The sequence below is a fragment of the Rhinichthys klamathensis genome, unplaced genomic scaffold (assembly GCF_029890125.1).
Source record: "Rhinichthys klamathensis goyatoka isolate OS25496 unplaced genomic scaffold, OSU_Roscu_1.1 h1tg000011l_1, whole genome shotgun sequence".
Classification (NCBI taxonomy): Eukaryota; Metazoa; Chordata; class Actinopteri; order Cypriniformes; family Leuciscidae; genus Rhinichthys; species Rhinichthys klamathensis.
In genome coordinates this window covers 11,839,221-11,859,777 of record NW_026606564.1, presented here as the reverse complement: position 1 = coordinate 11,859,777, position 20,557 = coordinate 11,839,221, and the positions used below count along the sequence as shown (strand labels likewise).

The window sequence follows — 20,557 nt, the reverse complement described above, 5'->3', positions numbered from 1 at the left end:
TTTGCTCATTCACACTGTGTGATTGTCACTCGCGTGAACGAGCACCGATTTGCCTGTGATTTCGGGGATTTGTTGGCGATTTCTCAAAACCTGTCGGCAAGCAAAAATCGGGGCTAAAATCGTGCAGTCTGAACTCGGCATTAGGCTGTCCACAATAAAAGGCCACTCTAAAATGTGCAAAAGTGTTGCGTTTATAATTTTGTTCAGTGTATAAAGCCGCTCTGGAGAAAACCGTGATGTCATCGTCCAGCTCAGTTTAGTTCTCATATAATGGAGATAATGCAGGCAGATCAATATTATTGTTGAATATTAAATTAAATGTTGAATAAATTTAATGTCCCCAACTAAGCAAGCCAAAAGCCAATGGCAACAAAAAAAGGCGAAAAAGGCGAAAAAGGCAACAGTGGCAAGGAACCAAAACTCAATCAGGAGACAGGATGGAGAAAAAAACCTTGGGAGAAAAAAGGCTCAGTCGGGGGGCCAGTTCTCCTCTGGTCAACGAACCAACGAACGAACAGTGTTTGATTATGATTCAGGCACTACTTTTCTTCTGGAAACAAACTTTGTTGCATTTTCCTGTTATCTCTGTAAAGCTGCTTTGAAACAATCTATATTGTAAAAGGCGCTATATAAATAAATGTGACTTGAAACTTGAACTGAACGCAGGGAAAACTAGGTTAAATTAACAGGCAAACATGAACTAACAAGCACTAAACGTGACAGTGAGAGAGAGTCAGCTATTGGATTTTTGGACCGGGGGACGCGTTTGGTAGTTAAGGGGGCTTTCACACTGGCAGTTTAGTTCGGAACGGGGCACGGTTCGCATGAAAAATCGCTAATGTGAAAGCTGTCATGGGACCCGGGTGGGCACTGGGGTACCGAACCCGAGACTACCTGGAAGAGGTGGTCTGAGTTCGGTTGCTCCCGAACCGTGCCGCGGTTCGCGTGAATGTGAAAGCAACACGGACTCGGGTGCGCACTTGTTCAGGAAGTAAAGTAAACTGCGCATGCGTTTTTAGCTTATTGTGATGTATTTAGTTAAATAAAACGCTTGTAAGGGATGATAGTGTTGATGATTTACCTTGGATACGAGCGAGAGTGAGCCTGCGTGCAGTGTATTCGTGCATTGCGCGTGGAATCAGGGCAACAAAGTTGGAAATCCACTGTCTCCTAAAAAGAGTCAGTTTGCAAGCAGCAGAAGTCCACCTTATGTGACACACGCACAGTAAACCTGTAGTGTTCACTCAACTGCGCATAATAGCAGCGAATTAATAAAAAAAAAACACAATATTGACCCACGTTCTGTTTTCTATCATGCGTCGTGCACGTTTGCGATGACGTCATATGCACGCAAACGCACCAGGGTTTGATAGAATCAAGTTGTGTGTGAACCCAGACCAACGCTGCGGGGGGCGCCGGGAACAAACGCGCTCGGGCTCGGACCGCAGCAAACGAGCCCAGTGTAAAAGCCCCCTAAGATAAATTGATTGCATGCTGAAATCCAAATGAGGCGAGTCCGGGGGAGTGTGAACAGCCTTTATAAATGCAATATACTGTTGCTTCGTTGTCACAGTGAACTACGATGCTGTGTAGGTAGACAATTATTTCCCCCACAGGAAGGTTGCTATGACGAGAGGTAATAGTGCAGAGGATGTTACAGACTGCGGTGAGTCTAAAAGCTGAGGACGCTATGTATATGCGAACCAGCGTCCTTGGTAAAATCTCCTGAAACAGATGGAGGGAGCTGCGTTGGTAAACAGCTAGAAGTCGACGGGGAGAGTGAAGACTAAAAATATACTGTTTAATGTTATTTTTTAGTATTGTTTTTCTTTATTCATTTTCATAATAATTTCATAATGTATTTTATGAGTCAGAGTATGTTTGTACATGTGTGCTGATGAGAGATATGGGAGAGTTAAATATTTTGCTAAGAGGTCCGATGATGATAATACATCGAATGTGTACAATTGGCATGTTCTTTACAAGGAAAGGAATGTTTCAACTCATGCAAATGTACCACTAATGTATACAGAGAGGGATAGTGGATTGGACCATGTGTAAGCATGAGGTATACGTTCCATTTTTAAACATAAGCAACATGTTTTTCTACCTTACAAGGTAGACAGGTAGAACATTCGAAAGTCGCTCAGTGGTGTATATATAACTTCCATCAAGTCAAGCCATCTTCATTTATCTTTTTATCTTCATTTAGCTTTTAACAATGTAGATTGTTCCAAAGCGGCTTCACAGTGATAATAGGAAATTAAAGTAACAGATTGTTTTGGCTTTATGGCAGCTCTAGAATAAAGTTATTTTCCAGTTAAAGTTAGTTTTGATTGATTCACTTCCGTCGCAACGATTATTAGTTATTAACTTAGGGGCCGCTAACAGGACACCGTTCTAACAGAAAACTCTTAAGTTCTCTCTACGCAAACATTAAAAACTCGAACCTGTGAGAACGCTGATAGCGTGCACATGCGCATTAAGAGTTCATTCTATAGGTCTGCGCGTTTGAATATATGTGCGCAGGCATGTAGTCCTTCCCTAAAAAAAACAACTACTTGTCTGGCCTTAATTTATAATACAGAAATTTATCGCTTCGGCATAGCCACGCGAACCGGAATTATCCCGACAACGATTATCTGTAGAGAGGTAAGGGGAAGGAGGCCTTCACAGGGGAGGGACTAGTTGATACTTCAGGACTGCGTTGTCATCGCATCCAGACGCAGGTCCTTCATCTGTTCTGGATACGGCCTGGATGTGTATGCTAGGTCAAAGAAATGTGTTTTTAGTCTAGCTTTGAACTGACAGAGTGTGTCTGCTTCCCAAATAGACGTGAAGGACTATAATGTGTTAAGAGCTCGCTCAAGTACTGGGGAGCTTAACCATTTAGTGCTTTGTAAGTAATCAGCAATATTGCAATATTTTAAAATGTATATGTTTAATAGGGAGCCAATGCAGTGTTGACAGAACCGGGCTAATTTGGTCATATTTCGTGGTTCTGGTAAGAACTCGAGCTGCTGCGTTTTGGACCAGCTGTAGTTTATTTATTAAGCGTGCAGGGCAACCACCCAGTAGAGCATTACAATAATCTAGCCTTGATGTCATGAACGCATGAACTACCTGTTCCGCATTTGTCAATGAGAGCATATGACGTAATTAATATATATTTTTAAGATGGAAAATGCCGTTTTACAGGTACTATTCACGTGATTTTCAAATGAAAGATTGCTATCTGTCATGGTTTGGGATTTAGTTCCTTGTTGTTGTCTGTCATGTGTTTCCCTGTCTTTTCATGTTCAGCTGTTCCCCGTTAGGTTTATTAGTCTCCCCGGGTGTCTCTTATTAACCACGCCCCCCTTGTTATCTTGTTTAGTTCACACCATAAATACCTGGTTTTCACATTCACTTATTGCGAAGTCTTGTTGTACTGTGTGTCTGCATTTCCGAGCGTTTTCCCGTGTTTGTTTTTCTGTTTTTGACTTTGAATTGTTCTTGGACTCTGATTATTGCTGCCTGCCCTGACCTCTGCCTGTTTCTTGGATTCTCTCTGTGCATTCTCCATTGTCCTGTTTGCTGATTCTTGACCCTGCCTGTACGGCAATTCTATAATAAAGCTGCATTTGGATCTTCACCTCCAAGTCTCGGAGCAGTTCATAACAGAAGACAAACAAGCTAAACAAGATAACAAGGGGGGCGTGGTTAATAAGAGACACCTGGGGAGACTAATAAACCTAACGGGGAACAGCTGAACATGAAAAGACAGGGAAACACATGACAGACAACAACAAGGAACAAAATCCCAAACCCACACCGTGACACTATCAAAGAGCACACCCAGGTTCCTAACTGACAACGAAGACGTCAGGGCGTGAAGAAATATAGAGCTGCGTATCATCAGCATAACAGTGAAAACTAATGCCATGCTTATAACTTAAAGATGAATTGAACTGAAATTTGTAAAACGGTGACATAACAGATCTATTTTATTTATTATCATTGGTACAATTATTAAAATGGCAGAATTTGTCAAAAGGGATAAAACTGTACGTTGAAAATGTTGTTTTTGTTACACGGGCGCCGCCATGTTGGATTTCAACATTCGGCTACGTCACTGGCATGGTAGGCTACTCCGTTGCCAACCAACACCAGCAGAGCAACCATAGCATGTAAATAGTCTGAGGCTAGCTGACATGGCTGGGGAAACAGAAACCAACAGGTCTAGGGGGGGTTCATACTGTATTGCCCCTGGCTGTAGTAATGAATTGTATAGGGCTAAGGCAGCTGGGGTTATGATACATTTTCACAGGCTACCTTTGACAAGGAAACCAGCCCTCAAGTCAAGGCTAACGTTAGCTTCCTTAAAACTGTCTAGCCCTCCGACAGCCCCTGGATTTCGAGTCTGTAGTGAGCATTTTTTAGTGACAGACTATTTAGTAGGCCTGTCGCGATAGTCAATAAATAAATTAATCGCACAACAAAAAAAATTAGCTCGATAATTTTTCCGGCCGAGAAATTTCTATTTGCATGCTTGTTTGTTTTCCTCGTCTCTCTCTCTCTCTCTCTCTAGCAAAGAGACTGGATGACAACTCTCGATTCCTTAGCGTAGGAAGAGTGAACTAGAGCTTATTCTGCCCGAGCGATATTTCCCGACACTATATCCTTGAGACGTGCACTCCCAACGCAAGAGTGCTGCGCGTAGGGGTGTAACAATACATCGATATGGATCGATGTATCGATCAAACGTCTAACGATACGATGCATCGATACCACACATAAAATATCGATGTACGGTACCTTTATTTTGACACACTCCACATCCTCACGTAACTTTTCTCCGCTGAAATAGACGCCTGACAAGATTGACTGAACCCTTTGTCACAAAAGCCGGTATTTTCCACTGTCATCGCGAGTTCATGTTTTACAGTAGAAACAACAAGCCCCGAAAAGTCTGTTTTAGCAAATCAGTGCGCAGTATTCAGGTCAGGTGACAAGGCTGCTTGTCACTTTGAAAATACGCGCTAGCTGAGAGGAGTTTCGTCAAGCTGACTAAAAGTGATCGAGGATGGATTTCAGCGAACTTGATGAACCCGTGATATCTTCTTCGGGGCGTAAAAGTAAAATAAAAGCTGAAACTTTGTCACAGAATCTTGCTAAAACAGCACGTTTAGTGGTGAGTGAACAGCTCTCTGTATTTTGTGTACGTTAATCACAACAACAAAGTTTGACAGGCGTCTATATCAGCTGAGGAGATTAGCGTTACAAAGATTAACCAAGTGTTTTATTATGTATCATAGCAAATACTTGGCTTTGTTTAACTCTGAAACATGAAATGTGGAGTTATCTGCTTTTGCCACACAATATATATATATATATATATATATATATATATATACATCCTTTCAATGAACTTTAATATAACAGAAGAGTTCATTTGCAAAAACAGATAACTGCGTTCTTGTTCATTTTCATATAGGCTATCATGTTTTTTTTAAACTTGTAAATGTCCCAATTGGGAGAGGGTGTGCAATTTTCAAAGAGTTTAATTAAACATTCATGTTATATACACTCACCGGCCACTTTATTAGGTACACCTGTCCAACTGCTCGTTAACACTTAATTTCTAAGCAGCCAATCACATGGCGGCAACTCAGTGCATGTAGACATGGTCAAGACAATCTCCTGCAGTTCAAACCGAGCATCAGTATGGGGAAGAAAGGTGATTTGAGTGACTTTGAACGTGGCATGATTGTTGGTGCCAGAAGGGCTGGTCTGAGTATTTCAGAAACTGCTAATCTACTGGGATTTTCACGCACAACCATCTCTAGGGTTAACAGAGAATGGTCCGAAAAAGAAAAAACATCCAGTGAGCGGCAGTTCTGTGGGCGGAAATGCCTTGTTGATGCCAGAGGTCAGAGGAGAATGGCCAGACTGGTTCGAGCTGATAGAAGGGCAACAGTGACTGAAATAACCACTCGTTACAACCGAGGTATGCAGCAAAGCATTTGTGAAGCCACAACACGCACAACCTTGAGGCGGATGGGCTACAACAGCAGAAGACTCCACCGGGTACCACTCATCTCCACTACAAATAGGAAAAAGAGGCTACAATTTGCAAGAGCTCACCAAAATTGAACAGTTGAAGACTGGAAAAATGTTGCCTGGTCTGATGAGTCTCGATTTCTGTTGAGACATTCAGATGTTAGAGTCAGAATTTGGCGTAAACAGAATGAGAACATGGAACCATCATGCCTTGTTACCACTGTGCAGGCTGGTGGTGGTGGTGTAATGGTGTGGGGGATGTTTTCCTGGCACACTTTAGGCCCCTTAGTGCCAATTGGGCATCGTTTAAATGCCACGGCCTACCTGAGCATTGTTTCTGAACATGTCCATCCCTTTATGGCCACCATGTACCATGTCACAAAGCTCTCATTTCAAATTGGTTTCTTGAACATGACAATGAGTTCACTGTACTAAAATGGCCTCCACAGTCACCAGATCTCAACCCAATAGAGCATCTTTGGGATGTGGTGGAACGGGAGATTCGCATCATGGATGTGCAGCCGACAAATCTGCGGCAACTGTGTGATGCCATCATGTCAATATGGACCAAACTCCCTGAGGAATGCTTCCAGCACCTTGTTGAATCTATGCCACGAAGAATTGAGGCAGTTCTGAAGGCAAAAGGGGGTCCAACCCGTTACTAGCATGGGGTACCTAATAAAGTGGCCGGTGAGTGTATATTTGGATGTATTGCGAGTTAATAAACGTAACCGGTTATGTACACTTAGCACATAATATCTAAATATCGATTAATCGATCGATATAGCCCTGAATCGAATCGTAATCGAACCGTAGAATTTTTTGAGGTATCGGCAAATATCGTATCGCTGGCTGAGAGAATCGATATCGTATCGTGATTAACTGTCTGATTTACACCCCTAATGATCAGCGACTTCGTAATGAGATGACCAGCTCTCTTTGATGTGTCTGTTGTTTGTAACTGGTGTTTACTAGAATATGATGTGTTGTAAATAAATCCAAACAACCAAAAAGCCATTCTTTTTTAAAGCTCTCCTCATTTTTTGTGCAAGGTTCCTCATAATGACAGGGCCTGATAGCACCTGATAGGGCCATTATGGGATGGTCTTTGTCTTTCTCAGGTGTGAAACACATCAATATTCATGATGATTCACGCCTCCTTGCATAGAGCTTTCTCACACAAAACATGTCTTACAAATTTTAAATCAATATATTGTTTTATCTGAACGAGTACACATGATGATTTTCACATAGTTTTGAAGCAAATATTCTAGGCTACATGATACAATTTTCAATAGTCTTATGCATAAATAATAGGGGCGTCACGATTCTCCAAATCTTCGATTCGATTGAATTTTCGATTCTAAGGTCACGGTTCGATTCTCGATTTTTACATTTTTATTTTTTTTTAAAGCACAGGTTGCTATGCCATTTTTAAAATATACTTTTATGCAATATAATATCTGACGTTTGTTCGCAATGTACCACACTACATTGTCAAATTTAAAACATTTATTAACAACAAAGTGCTTATAATATAATACCTTATATCTTTAGTCAATTGGAAACTTAAGCAAAATAACCTGCCCATACGCAGATTATAAAATCAAATCAGTCATTTTAAACTGTCTGCGAAATGCAATTTCACAAACAGTGCGAGTGTTCAGCGGTGCCGCGTTTCTCTCTCTCAGTCTCTCAAAATGGGTTGCACAAGGCAATTGTCAAGCGCGCTGCTCGGGAGTCGTGACATGACGGAATTGTCACTTGCATAATCGGGCCAGCATTGCATCGTGAGTAACTAAAGTTTACCATTTGCACATCTTTAAGTCTTACCAGTTTGAACATTCAAGCGATTTTAAACTATTCAGTACTCGCGCGCTCTCTGAGAGATGGTTTTCTTTGCACACATACATAAAGCCGCCTCGACGGCAGATGACGACATTCAAGTTCACAAAACAAACAAACAGTTGTTGATTTAACAGATAAATCTATGTTTTTGTGGAGATGCCCTGCCATGTAAGGCGTGCTGTCAGTGGAAGAATATGGTACACGCACATAGCAGAGCTTGCAAACTGTAGCTTTTTTGAAGCGCGAACGTTGAACGCGAACGTTGACAACATAACTCACTGGAAATCCAAAATACTTCCACAACGGTGACTTCAATGAAAGAGTAGACGGTTCAAGTTCTGTCGATGGGTCTCCTGGATCTGCAGTTGCCATGCTATCTTTTGACTGGCTGTAGCTAAGTTAGAGGAGGTTTATGGAGTCAAAATAGGGCCATATATATCTGCAAAATAAAAGAATTTTTCGCAAAAAAAAAAAAAAGTTGTGCAAAAAAAAAAAAAGTTGTGCAAATAAAAATAGAGTATTGAGAAAAAAATGCTTTTTTGCGAGTAAAAAAAATTATTGCAAAAGAAAAGTTAACCACTGGGGGGAAAAATAAAGTTTAGCAAAGTAAAACTTCAGCAGCATTGACTTTGCAACACATATTTCCCTTTGCGCCGCTCCTTTAAATCCGCGTTTCAGTCATCCGTGCCTCTGCGGCGCACGCTTTCCTTTGCGCTTCCTTTTTCTTTGCGCCTCGCTTTGTGTCCCTGATTTGACGTGGGGGCGGGGTCAAGAGGTTGGGGGGTGGGGTCAAGAGGTTGGGGTGTGTACAAGGGACGAAGGCGCGTCCCTCTCGTTTACGTCATCAGCGCGAGCCCCAGACCGAGTGGATCGATCGAAATGGCGGAGCAGAGACATGCGGGTGATGGATCACAGGTATGTATTATTGATAGCTTTTTTATTATTATTATTAGACTCATATATTATTAATAACAGATACTTCAGACCGGCCAGAGGGGAATTTTTATGTGTGGAGAGCTTTCACTGAACATCATACTCTCATTTTTTGATGGAGATGGGCCTGTAGAGGCTTTTTGCATTTGAAATCTTTAAATGTAATCCGCAAAAAAAGGCACAATATAGTATGGGTGGTGGAAATAGCATTCAAACATACGTTACTGCATCCGCCATGTTCTGTTGTCATGTGACCCGTAACGTTATGTTCTTTGACCTGAGACGTTAAGAGTAACTGCAACCTTTACCTAGGCGTTATCACAAATAAGGCTGTCACGATTAACAGACATTATATTGTACATGATTTATTTATGAACAGCTTGTGGGTGAAATAGGTAAAATACTGTTGCACCCGAAAGCTAGAGGTCGCTCTCGTGCGAAAACTCAAAATAAGCGCAGTAGAGGAAGACAATAACACACATAACTAGTTATAGGAAATGCATATGAACATCATTTTATCAATATTCTTAAAACCTTCTCAGGTATTTTCATGATAATAAAGTATATTAACAATAATGATGATGTTCGACTGGTGTTGCTTTTTCAAATGCACGTTATAAGTGACTCAAACTCGAACTGCTTTTACATAGAGCAGCATTTCCTACTGATCAGAATCGTGAAAACAGTCAAATAAGAAACAATCGTGCACAAAACACACACAGATGCATGCACAGAACTCAACACGCACACACCAGCCAAACTCCTAAGGGTGTTTTAACTTTAGCTGACTCGCATATCAATTTGTAAATCATTTTTAATACATTTAATCAAATAAATTCTTATCTTTAGGTACATGGACCTAATGATGCCACAAGTCACCAGTTGGGAAGGATGATCATGGAAAGACTGCTATCCAAACTGCAGGATACAATGAGTCGCCTACCCCTAGATTTAGATTATTTGCAGTTTTTATGCGGTCATGAGCTTCTCTTCATTTCATCAGTCTATGATCAAATTTCAGTCCCAGAGGAACTCCTTGGCGAACTGTCAACCTTGAAAAACATAGTGGATAGGCATATTGACAATAACAATGAACCTATTACTGCCCTTGAAGTGGAATTTGGAGTTAGGGGGCCCCCAAAGTTTATCATCTCCAGAGAACATCTTCAGTACCTAGTTAATATGCAGCTATCTGTTACATGTATTGCCGAGCTTCTTGGTGTGTCAACAAGGACAATCAAACGTCGCCTCACTGAGTATGGCATTTCTCTAAAGGACACCTACAGTAAAATCACAGATGAAGAACTTGACATCCTAGTGAGATCAATCAAAGCTAAAAGTCCACACCTAGGCCATAGAATGGTGAAGGGACACTTACAAGCCTTGGGTCATCGTGTGCCATGGACAAGAGTTTGGGATTCCATGCATCGAGTGGACTCTGCTGGAATACTAGCAAGAATTACACAATTGAGATGTGTAGTCAGAAGGACTTATTCCGTCAAGGGCCCTCTTCATCTTGTTCACGTAGACACAAACCATAAGCTGATAAGGTATGTCATGCGTGTCAAGCCATTGATGTAATGCTACTGATAAAAGTATATGTGACCCTTTCTGTGAAAATATCACACATTGTGATCAGATTACATTATGTGAAGTCATTATTTGTGAGTTTCTGTGTTTTCTAATTCTATTTAAATTCTTTTAAAATGTATGAAGGAATATAAGTAATGGCCAAGATTTTTTTGATATTTGATATTTTTAATCCTTAAAAATGACTTTTATTATGCATGTGAGTTTCTCTACAGTTTACATACGCATTTCAACTGGTAATAACAGATTATCTTTTATTAGATATGGCCTTGTGATATTCGGTGCCATTGATGGGTACTCCAGAAAGGTATTTTTCTCTTTAATGCATTGTTGGTCTATAAATTTTGTACAAATCAAATTCCTGATGGAATGCATAAGTCTAACTTTACTTTATGTCTCTCAGATCATGTACCTTGGAGCTGCAACTGATAACAAGGCATCCACTGGCCTCGGTTTTTTCCTTCAGTCGGTGGAGAGACATGGATTTCCATTGAGGTAAGACAACTTACATCATTAGTGTGTATGAATGCTTTGCTCCAGTAATGATTGCTTCTTTTGTGAACGTCACTTTGGATAAAAGCGTAAGCTAAATGTAAATGAATCCCTGCTTGTTTAAACACTGTTAGGTTTCTTTTCTAAAATACCTTGTCATATTTAATTTTTTGCATTTAGAGTTCGAGGAGACCAAGGCGTTGAGAATGTAGAGATTGCCAGATGTATGTTTTCTGTGCGAGGTTGTGGCAGGGGAAGCTACATCTCAGGAAAAAGCGTGCATAACCAGCGGTAAGCAGCAATATAAACTAAAAAAAAAAAAGTTCGTCGAGACAAACTTTAAGTTGACTTGTGAAAGTTTGGACCAGAACGTTTAAAGTAGTTTATCGTTTAAAGTCGTTTATCGTTTAAAGTAGTTTATCGTTTAAAGTAGTTTATCGTTTAAAGTGTTGCGCCAAACTTTTGTCCGGAAAAATAATGAGAAGAATAACTAGAAAAATTGCATTTCTTGTGGAACATGCGTGTGAATGCTTGAAATGCAAAAAAGAAAGAGATTAGTTAGAAAGTTAGATCAGTTAGAAAGATAGATAAGTTAGAAAGAAAGATAGATAAAGTTAGAAAGAAAGAAATATTAGTTAGAAAGATAGGTTAGAAAGAAAGGTTAGAAAGAAAGAAAGATTAGGTAAAGAAAGATTAGGTAGAAAGAAAGAGAAAGAAAGAAGGATTAGTTAGAAAGAAAGGAGGATTAGTTAGAAAGATAGATTAGTTAGAAAGATAGATAAAGTTCATTAGTACAAATAGAATGGTAGTTTAATTGAGTCTAGGGCTTCAGGGAGTTTAGATTTGAGTTTTTGTGTTGTACACTACTGGGCCACCGTAGTCTTGGCTCAATTTGAACTTTTGCAATGAAAGTCAATGGGATTTTTATGATTTTTAATATTAATTTGTAAGAAATCTGAAAGTCAAATCAAAAAGATAAATAATAGCACACAAGTCCTTGAAAAGCTGAACATTTTGATAGTTTAATGGTTTTTGTAGCACAAAGTAGAGAGGAGTTGAAAGCGACCACGGAAGAATACGGAATAATAAAGATTTGGATTTCAACTAATAAGTATGCAAGAGAACACTAGTGTTGCCTTGCCTTTGGCAAGCACCACTAATAATAATACGTTTAAAGACAACATCAGTAAGTTGGCTCTCACAAGCCAACTTAATTAGTTAAAGCTTGATATGAATTTTAAAGTGTTCTGTTTCTAAGAATGATGATTTGTTAAACATTACTCACTGTTTTCTCTTCCATTTTTAGCATTGAGCGCCTTTGGCGTGACATATGGATGGCAGTTACAAACATCTATTATGATGTTTTGCACAGCCTTGAAGAGGAAGGATTTCTAGAGCCAACCAACAGCCTTCACCTCTTTTGTTGTCACTTTGTGTTTCTGCCTCGTCTCCAGGCCAGCCTCGACTCCTTTACCAGCGGGTGGAATAACCATCCTCTCCGCACAGAGCGTAATCGAAGCCCAGACCAGTTGTGGGAAATTGGACTCCTGCAAAACCCTGTCACTCCTCCTCCAGTCCTATCTGAGGTATTTTAAGAATTTGTCTTTTAAAGTATGTAATGTTTTCATGCAAGATATTGCCCCAATGTCCATAAACTATTACCAACTTTTAACAGATTGCACAAGGCGACGATTCTGACTGGGACACAGACAGTATCTCTGACCAGCCGTGGACAGGAATTGTAGTTCCTCCAGTCGAATGCCCCTTAACTGAAGAACTTAAGGCCCAAATTCAAACTTTTTTTAACCCAACCTCACACTCTCAAAACTATGGAAGAGACAAGTATTTAGAAGTTTTAAATTTTGTGCTGCTTCATTCTTAATTGACACTAAATCAATCATTGAAGTGACCAAATGATCCATTTAGAAGCAAATTAACATCCAATTCAATAAAAAACAAACTTAAGTTGACATTGCATGCTTGTTTTATTTTCTGGATTGGCTATATTTAAAGCAGAAAAACACTTGCATAACAACTTGTGTTCTCTTAACACATGCATTAAGATATTCAATTTTACAATATGTAACATGTTGTGTTCTCTACGCAAACACAATAAATTGCAAAACCATAAGAACATTTACCAATGTATAAAAGGTCTTTTTCCTGAACATGTACAATTCCATACATTAAGTACCATTTTAAATTCTGTTAAAACCGTCGTCAAACTGAATGGCTTGCAACATGACTGATTTAAAAGAACTGTAGTCACCCATGTGTACCGTGGGAAATGTAATTTTTCTGGCACAGGCACTTACAACTGGGAAGCATATTTTATGTTCTGGCATCCTCTGCATACACTCATGGTCAAAATGAAGAGAAATTTTGAATTCTTTGAGTTCTGACATTAGAAGAGGCTTGTGTCCCTGGCCAGTGAGCCATTGCATTACACGGGGGACAGTTAAGGGCAGGATGTCTCCATCAGGGTTATCCTCTACAAGCAAAAGAACTTGTTATCTCTAGGGTTGGTATTGTCTGAATTAGATCAATTACATTTTAACATTAATTTGTGTAATCTGCAGTTTTTTTAACAATATTTATACTAAATCAACTGTCAGTTCATACATACCACAGCTTTCAATTTCTTGGAGAAAGTCTTGCAGAAAGTTGATTATAGCCGTTTCATAAGTCTCTCGTACTGATCCCTTCTCCGACATTTTCGGAAGAATGTTCTGCATGATGAAGTCTGCATCAGCCTGTGGGAAAAAACAACCATTCATTTTCAGGTACATATACAAATATGCATTTGGCTTTTATCCAAAGCTACTTTATTACTATAATAACATTTGTTTTAAGTATGTGCAATCCCTGAGATCGAACCCAAGCCCTTGGGCTATGCTAGCACTGTTATCTAACCAATAAGCTACAGGAAACCATTACTGAGGTATTAAGAGCAATCCATTTTCTAGTGTTTGACAATTATTTTTTAACTTGGCAAATAATAATTTTCCTATATATAATATTCATAAAATCAAACCATTTCTAAAATGAAAAAGTTATATTTTCAGTTATTGATACCTTATCATCATCATCATCATCCACTTCATCAGGGACAAAGAACTGGCGGCACAGTCCGGAATGGTTTTCCAGGAGGTCCACAAAATTATAGACTTCAAGACCTTTTCGGATATGCTTCATCAAAGGGACCAAACGTAGAGTTGCATGCAGCACAATTGATCTGAAAAAAGAACCAGGAAATTCTTGCATAATATAGACAGTGTTGTGGCTAATCAGTATATCTGGTAGGCAGCAAAATTAAAACTGTTTGCAAGGTTTAAAATGTAAAGAAGTTATAAGACTTTTTCTGACCTTATTATGGCCTCTTTGTTCTCAGGTTTAATGGCCCCAGTAAAACCACAGTTAATTATTTGATCATTCCATGCAGAGAGATCAGTTTCTTCTTCCTCCACCTGAAAACACAAACACGTAAACTGTGACAAATGGTGTGCTTGCGTAGAAATAGCTTTTATGAAATCAGTTTTTTTTTGGAGAAAAAAATTGCTACCTTTTTAATCAAATTATAAAGTTCAGCATCATCCACATCATCTATAGTGAGAGTTGATTCATCCAAGTCTCCAGATGAGAGATAAGCAAAGCACCACGGCCTCAAGAAACGGGGGGCAGGCCCACCCTGAGCGAGACTAACACAAAACACTTCTCCAGCAGTCCTGAAAGAAAGAATACAAAGTAATATTTAGTTTTATGCAAAAATGACAACTGACATGTTACTACAATGTAAAATATTACTAACCTAAAAAATCCCTTCTCCAGATTACTTAGGGAGTAGATGGGGCTCTTCCCTCTCTGGTGTCCTCTATGCTCAAAGAGGTGTTTTTCAATCTCACCAATCAAATCTACAAACAAATATACAAATGCACATGTTAAAAAAGAATGTTATTTACTACATTGTACAATTATAAGCACATTAAAACATACCAAATCTCATAATGACACATGTGGTAACTGTTTATTTTTTTTCTAAACTTTAAATTGTTACGATGAATATAAAAACCTAATAAGGCAATTGTGAACCTGACTTGCCTGAAAGAAATTCCTTACGAATGGCACCTGTGTCAACACCTGCTTCCCCCAAAAATGTCACACGCAAAGTATTGCCCGGGGTTCCTCTCTTTTGTCTTTGCCACTGCACCATAGCTCTTTGATAGAAGTCATTTCGAGAAACACAGATCTTGAAATCTTTGCCGTCATCCACCCTACTTGCCAAACAACGCAATACATCATCTGGACTATAAAAACAGGAAAAAAGGATTAGTAAAGAATTCTGATGTCTCAGGGTTGTTAAAATGTAATAAATAGACTGTACCATTTCATGTCTGGGCCTTGGTTTTGCTGTACTGATGTGCCACACGGAGGACTGCTCTCATAATCCTGTGTCTGTAATATACTGAGTACATACCCAATGGTTAGATTGACTTCTTATAACATTTACAACATGTTATAACACTTATAATACTCAAAACATGTTTTTAATACATAACCTTATTAAATGTCTGTAAAAGAAATAACTTTTCATATCATTACAAATTACCCATCTCCACAAACACTTGCATGCATGGGCAACTCTGTCGTGAAAATGTGTCTAAACAAATGGGACACTGTCCCTCATCCTATAAATGGCAAAAGGACAACTGATTAAGTATTATACAATAAAATCCCAATTAAAACACAATTGGTTATTTCCAAACTCCAATCAAGTAATTTGTTTAATTTGTCACTTTAAATACTTTGGTCACCGAGTATTTTGCAAGATCTAAACAAGCACTCGCTGTTTCAGTTTTTTTTTACTTTACAAAAAACATTCTGATTCAGTTCTAAATGTTTAGTAAATTGTATTGACTTCTAACATTTGTGTAGTGTTTTAAAACTATGAAAATAGGGCATTTTTCTCAACCAGTGTTATTTACCTCTTGCAAAATGGTCTTTATGTACCAATGAGAGACAGTATAATTACAATCAATTAATCAAAAGTGCTTGACAATAAGGCACTACAAAGAAAATACCATTACCGTTAGTAATAAAATCTTAACATTAACTAATTAATTTTACTAACTGCACTGGTCCTTATGCACTTATATTAAAATGAAAAGCAAATGTATTCTCAAATATTTTGAATATTAAAAACACAGCATTTTCATTTAGCTCACCTCAAAACTTGTGGTGGGTGTAGGAGACCAAGTTTGTATTGAAGTGGTGGGTGTAGGTGTAGAAGCCGGGGCTGTAGGGGTAACTGCTCTGGTAATCTCACCAACTACTTTTACATCTTCATCATCATCATCTTCAGTAGTCTGAAATGACAAAACGAGATATATATTCTGCCGAAAAGAAAACTTAACTGAAAAATGTTATAATAAATTCTACTAAAAAATGTCATTGTGTAAACAACATACCTCATCATTAACTGACTGTGTGCAGCCACCACAAGATTTAACATGCAAGTACAAAACTGGTAGTGGCATTGTGGTTTTACAAGTACGACATTCAACCTTCGGCATCTTAGCAAACTCTTCTGCTGAGAATGGCAGTGGATCAAGACCCAACTCATCTTGAAGAGGGACCATATACAGTCCTGTTCTTCCCGTGGTGGTAGCCATTTTGAGAAGGCTTCCTGTATAACCCTCGGAGTCTGGAGGGACAACAGTAAGCTTTCTTCTTCCATTCCCACCTGACAATTTAAAAACACATTAACAAATCCAGCAATAAAAAGGTCTTTACTATATAATTGGGCTTTATACTGTAGCTAAAAACGATGTCAAAAAACAGTGCTTCCCATATTCTATTAACACTTCCCTGTGTACTATTATTAAAAAAGGATGTAGCCTGGGATTTAAGGTTAGAATGCCAGGGGAAATGTTCAATTAATAACTACCTATGGAAATTACTTGCACTGCAGTATACTCTACTCAGATATTCATGTTTGTGTCTGTTCTGGTTGACAGTACAGCATACCTGGTGCCTTATAAAGTAACCACCCTCCAGTAAGTGACTTCATCTTTGGAAATTCAGCTTCAAGGAGCTTGCATAACTGAAATAAACATGAAACAGAACAAGGGTTCTCAAACAACCATACAAAGTAAAAACTAAATCTTTATCACATTGAAAATTTTACGTGCATTTGTTTGTCATTTTTATACATACTAATTCACATTCACATTTTACTATGTTTAAGCAAATTATGTTCATTCAACTCTGCATGTTTTGAAAGTGGAATATTACTTTGAAGCAGTTAATTATATATTATTCGCAGGGTGATATATAAATAATCCTGCTCTAAAATCAGATGGCACAAACTAACAAATTAGATTGTACTATAAAATGAACTTACATCCGAATGGTTCACATTGGATGAAATTGTAATCACCCGTTTTCCTAGTCCGGCCTGGAGTAGTTCAAGCTCTTCAGAAGGTGTGGGTGAGGTGTCAGTGTTGCTGCTCATTAAATATATGGAAACAGCAAATGGTTTCCAAGGTGTGGCTTTCACATGTATTTGTGGATTTGGAGTTTTCTTCTTCGCTTTTTTAAACATCCCAGGAAAAGATCTACAAATAATAAAACAATGTTAATTATAATAGTAAACATTCAAAAGACAATTATTAAGATAATTAGATGTGGATGCGGCAACCTGGCCATATCCTGCTCTATTCGAGGCTGAGAAATAGCAGGAGGCTGCTGTCGTTGTTGTGGCTGCTGCTGCTGACCCTGAGCTGACTGAATCTGACCAAGGCTTTGGGTCAGAAGACCTATTAAATTCTGTGCAGCTGTACAGACATCTGAATATTCTCTCTGTTAAATATGTCATGACAACGTCATATAGGATTATCTGGATCAGGGGTTTTAAACTCAGTTCCTGGAGGGCCACAGCTCTGCACAGTTTAGCACAAACCCTAATCAAACACATCTGATTCAGCTAATCAAGATCTTCAGGATTACTAGAAACCTCCAAACAGGTGTGGGTTGGAGCTGGTTTGAGCTAAACTGTGCAGAGCTGTGGCCCTCCAGGAATTGAGTTTCACACAACTGATCTAGAATAAGTGCAGTAACAATGTATCATATAAACAACATCACAGCTTTTAAACATAGTCTATAGGGATGTGACCTACTGTATATAAATCAACTTGTTCGGAATCAGAAAGAGGTTTATTTCAAATTATGTTTGCACATACAAGGCATTTGTTTTGTATTATTTGTTTTCAATTTACAGTATATTTTGAGAGACACCTTTGGCATCGTTTATAGTCCATAATACAACTAGGGCGTGGATAATAATAATTATTATTTATTAATTATAAAACAACGTGAAAGGTATGCATATTGAGAGAAATGTACAGCCGCCGACGATTAGCTAATCGCCACATTAACCGCATTAATTGATCTCTAACTTACTTAACTTGAGCAAACGCGTTGATACACATAGTTACATATAGTTATCGGTCTATCTAGCGAACTTGAAGAAAGCTATCAATAATACATACCTGTGATCCATCACCCGCATGTCTCTGCTCCGCCATTTCGATCGATCCACTCGGTCTGGGGCTCGCGCTGATGACGTAAACGAGAGGGACGCGCCTTCGTCCCTTGTACACACCCCAACCTCTTGACCCCACCCCCCAACCTCTTGACCCCGCCCCCACGTCAAATCAGGGACACAAAGCGAGGCGCAAAGAAAAAGGAAGCGCAAAGGAAAGCGTGCGCCGCAGAGGCACGGATGACTGAAACGCGGATTTAAAGGAGCGGCGCAAAGGGAAATATGTGTTGCAAAGTCAATGCTGCTGAAGTTTTACTTTGCTAAACTTTATTTTTCCCCCCAGTGGTTAACTTTTCTTTTGCAATAATTTTTTTTACTCGCAAAAAAGCATTTTTTTTCTCAATACTCTATTTTTATTTGCAAAACTTTTTTTTTTTTTTGCAAATTTTTTTTTTTTTTTTTCCGAAACATTGTTTTATTTTGAAGATATATATGGCCCTATTTTGACTCCATAGAGGTTGACTCGCAGCACTTGTTGAAGGACGCGTGTTTTTTCCGTGACATGGGGGTGTGGCAGCATCGACGATTCCATTTTTTAATTCGACGTTCGAGATCGTGACTTAATTTCGAAATCGTGACACCCTTAATAAATAACCAGTATGGGTTTCATGACCTTATTTCAGTGACAATTTCTTTTTGTTTTTTCACAAACCACGCATAAACATATTATTGTAGCAGAGTTTGTGCTGAATAAAGTGTAATAAGACTTTTAGCCATGAAAATGTCACAAGTAATAGAAATAAGCACAAATGTCAGAGCATGTCAGAACACATCCAGGGCCCAGAAAACACGTCAGGCCCCAGAGGGTTAAGCCTCGAGAAATGAACCATTTTATGAACCACTTATGCTTTATGCTTATTGAGGCTTCATCTCGCCACCACTACTATCTCCAACTTGAACAATGAAAAGGGTAGCACACATAAGTACACGGTGGCAAGAGTAGGCACACACACAATGAACAGGCAAAACAAGAGGGAAAGATGACACATTATAAAGGGAGAGCTGAGAAGATGAGGAACAGGTGAGCACACTCAGACTAATGAGGACTCATCAACGACTACATTTTAATTTATGCAATTGGCAGACGCTTTTATCCAAAGCAACTTACATTGCATTTCAAGGTATACATTTACATTCTTATCAGTTCTTGCTTTCCCTGGGAATCGAACCCATGACCTTGGTGTTGCAAGCGCCAATGCTCTACTGTTTGAGCTGCAAGAAGGCTAAACTAAACAAGAGGGCGTGGTAATTGGTAACAAGGAGGCAGGAACAGAGGAGCACATGGCCAACACAAAAACCATTGTGTGGTTTGCATTATTTGCCTGCGTGTTCATTCAGTGTTTGGATTATTAATAAAGCCTGAGTTGTTTTTTAATCTCCTTCATCTTCGTGCCAGCTGCCCACGTGGTAACACTTATTTATACTGTAAATTAAATTTAGCAAATAATTTAAAAAGTTGCCACTCATAAATCACCGCAAGGGAAATTCTTTGAACACGACAGCCCTATTCTTCACTTACAAAAGCTCAGCGGTTAAATTTTTGCAGGTAAATAAGTATAGGTAATCACTAGCTGTGTTTACATGGACACTTATAATCGGATTGACGGCTTAATCGGACTAAAAAACCTTCATGTAAACACCTTAATCGATCCGATTGAGCTCGATCCGATTGAAATTTCGATCCGATTGAAAGGGGTGGTTTACTCCTTTTGTAATCCGATCAAGAGAACATGTAAACACTTGATCGGATTGAAAACCGAAACTAAAAGGACTGCGCATGTACAATGACGTTAAAATAGCGTAATGACGTATGACGCACGGAACGAGCTGTTCTTCCTGTTGAATAAAGTTAATATAAATGAGTGTTCCGTTATTAAAAAATTCTCATTTCACTCAGCGTCTGTGAAGTGAAGCAGGACAACGTCCCACCAGTGCTTGTTTCAGATTATCATCCATGGACGACTGGTTTTGGGCGCGGGGTTTTACTGCGTGATCAATATAAGCAGCGCGGCAAAACGGTTCATGCTAATCGTCTCCAAATCATGACCAGAG

At 39.0% G+C, this 20,557-nt stretch overlaps 3 protein-coding genes across 4 annotated transcripts; 1 reads left to right on the top strand and 2 right to left on the bottom strand.

Moving 5' to 3' along the window:
• Positions 1–8,769: 8,769 nt before the first annotated feature.
• Positions 8,770–12,875, top strand: LOC130099725 (uncharacterized). The gene is made up of 7 exons (XM_056265528.1): positions 8,770–8,805; positions 9,673–10,373; positions 10,675–10,720; positions 10,817–10,908; positions 11,086–11,196; positions 12,212–12,491; positions 12,581–12,875. The coding sequence occupies exons 1-7, from the start codon at positions 8,770–8,772 to the stop codon at positions 12,785–12,787; spliced, it is 1,473 nt and encodes a 490-aa protein (XP_056121503.1). The 3' UTR covers positions 12,788–12,875.
• LOC130099735 (uncharacterized) lies at positions 12,872–16,200 on the bottom strand. 2 transcript variants are annotated; one of them, XM_056265538.1, is made up of 10 exons: positions 16,128–16,200; positions 15,512–15,590; positions 15,287–15,367; positions 15,004–15,209; positions 14,714–14,816; positions 14,468–14,630; positions 14,272–14,372; positions 13,981–14,140; positions 13,532–13,658; positions 12,872–13,396 (listed from the first exon to the last, which is right to left on the bottom strand). In XM_056265538.1, the coding sequence occupies exons 2-10, from the start codon at positions 15,535–15,537 to the stop codon at positions 13,104–13,106; spliced, it is 1,260 nt and encodes a 419-aa protein (XP_056121513.1). In that variant the 5' UTR covers positions 15,538–15,590; positions 16,128–16,200; the 3' UTR covers positions 12,872–13,103. The 2 variants fall into 2 exon arrangements, with proteins under 2 accessions (XP_056121513.1, XP_056121518.1); XM_056265543.1 differs by lacking the exon at positions 16,128–16,200 and having other exon boundaries at positions 15,287–15,357; positions 15,505–15,581.
• On the bottom strand, positions 15,597–18,494 carry LOC130099748 (uncharacterized). Its single transcript, XM_056265553.1, has 5 exons — positions 18,453–18,494; positions 17,306–17,519; positions 16,930–17,005; positions 16,371–16,645; positions 15,597–16,268 (listed from the first exon to the last, which is right to left on the bottom strand). The coding sequence occupies exons 1-5, from the start codon at positions 18,470–18,472 to the stop codon at positions 16,119–16,121; spliced, it is 735 nt and encodes a 244-aa protein (XP_056121528.1). The 5' UTR covers positions 18,473–18,494; the 3' UTR covers positions 15,597–16,118.
• Between the last annotated feature and the right edge of the window lie 2,063 nt (positions 18,495–20,557).

Bases quoted from the DNA above. Each gene is read 5' to 3' on its own strand.
- LOC130099725 (XM_056265528.1), top strand. From the start codon at position 8,770: ATGGCGGAGCAGAGACATGCGGGTGATGGATCACAG. The intron at 8,806-9,672 runs GTATGTATTATT...TCTTATCTTTAG, and splicing joins ATGCGGGTGATGGATCACAG to GTACATGGACCTAATGATGC. The intron at 10,374-10,674 runs GTATGTCATGCG...ATCTTTTATTAG, and splicing joins ACAAACCATAAGCTGATAAG to ATATGGCCTTGTGATATTCG.
- LOC130099748 (XM_056265553.1), bottom strand. From the start codon at position 18,472: ATGCGGGTGATGGATCACAG. The intron at 17,520-18,452 runs GTATGTATTATT...TATTATTTGTAG, and splicing joins ATGCGGGTGATGGATCACAG to ATCTTTTCCTGGGATGTTTA. The intron at 16,646-16,929 runs GTATGCTGTACT...TTAAATTGTCAG, and splicing joins GTTACTTTATAAGGCACCAG to GTGGGAATGGAAGAAGAAAG.
- LOC130099735 (XM_056265538.1), bottom strand. From the start codon at position 15,537: ATGCATGCAAGTGTTTGTGGAGATGG. The intron at 13,659-13,980 runs GTATCAATAACT...TTTTTCCCACAG, and splicing joins ATGATGATGATGATGATAAG to GCTGATGCAGACTTCATCAT. The intron at 13,397-13,531 runs GTATGTATGAAC...TTTTGCTTGTAG, and splicing joins CCAAGAAATTGAAAGCTGTG to AGGATAACCCTGATGGAGAC.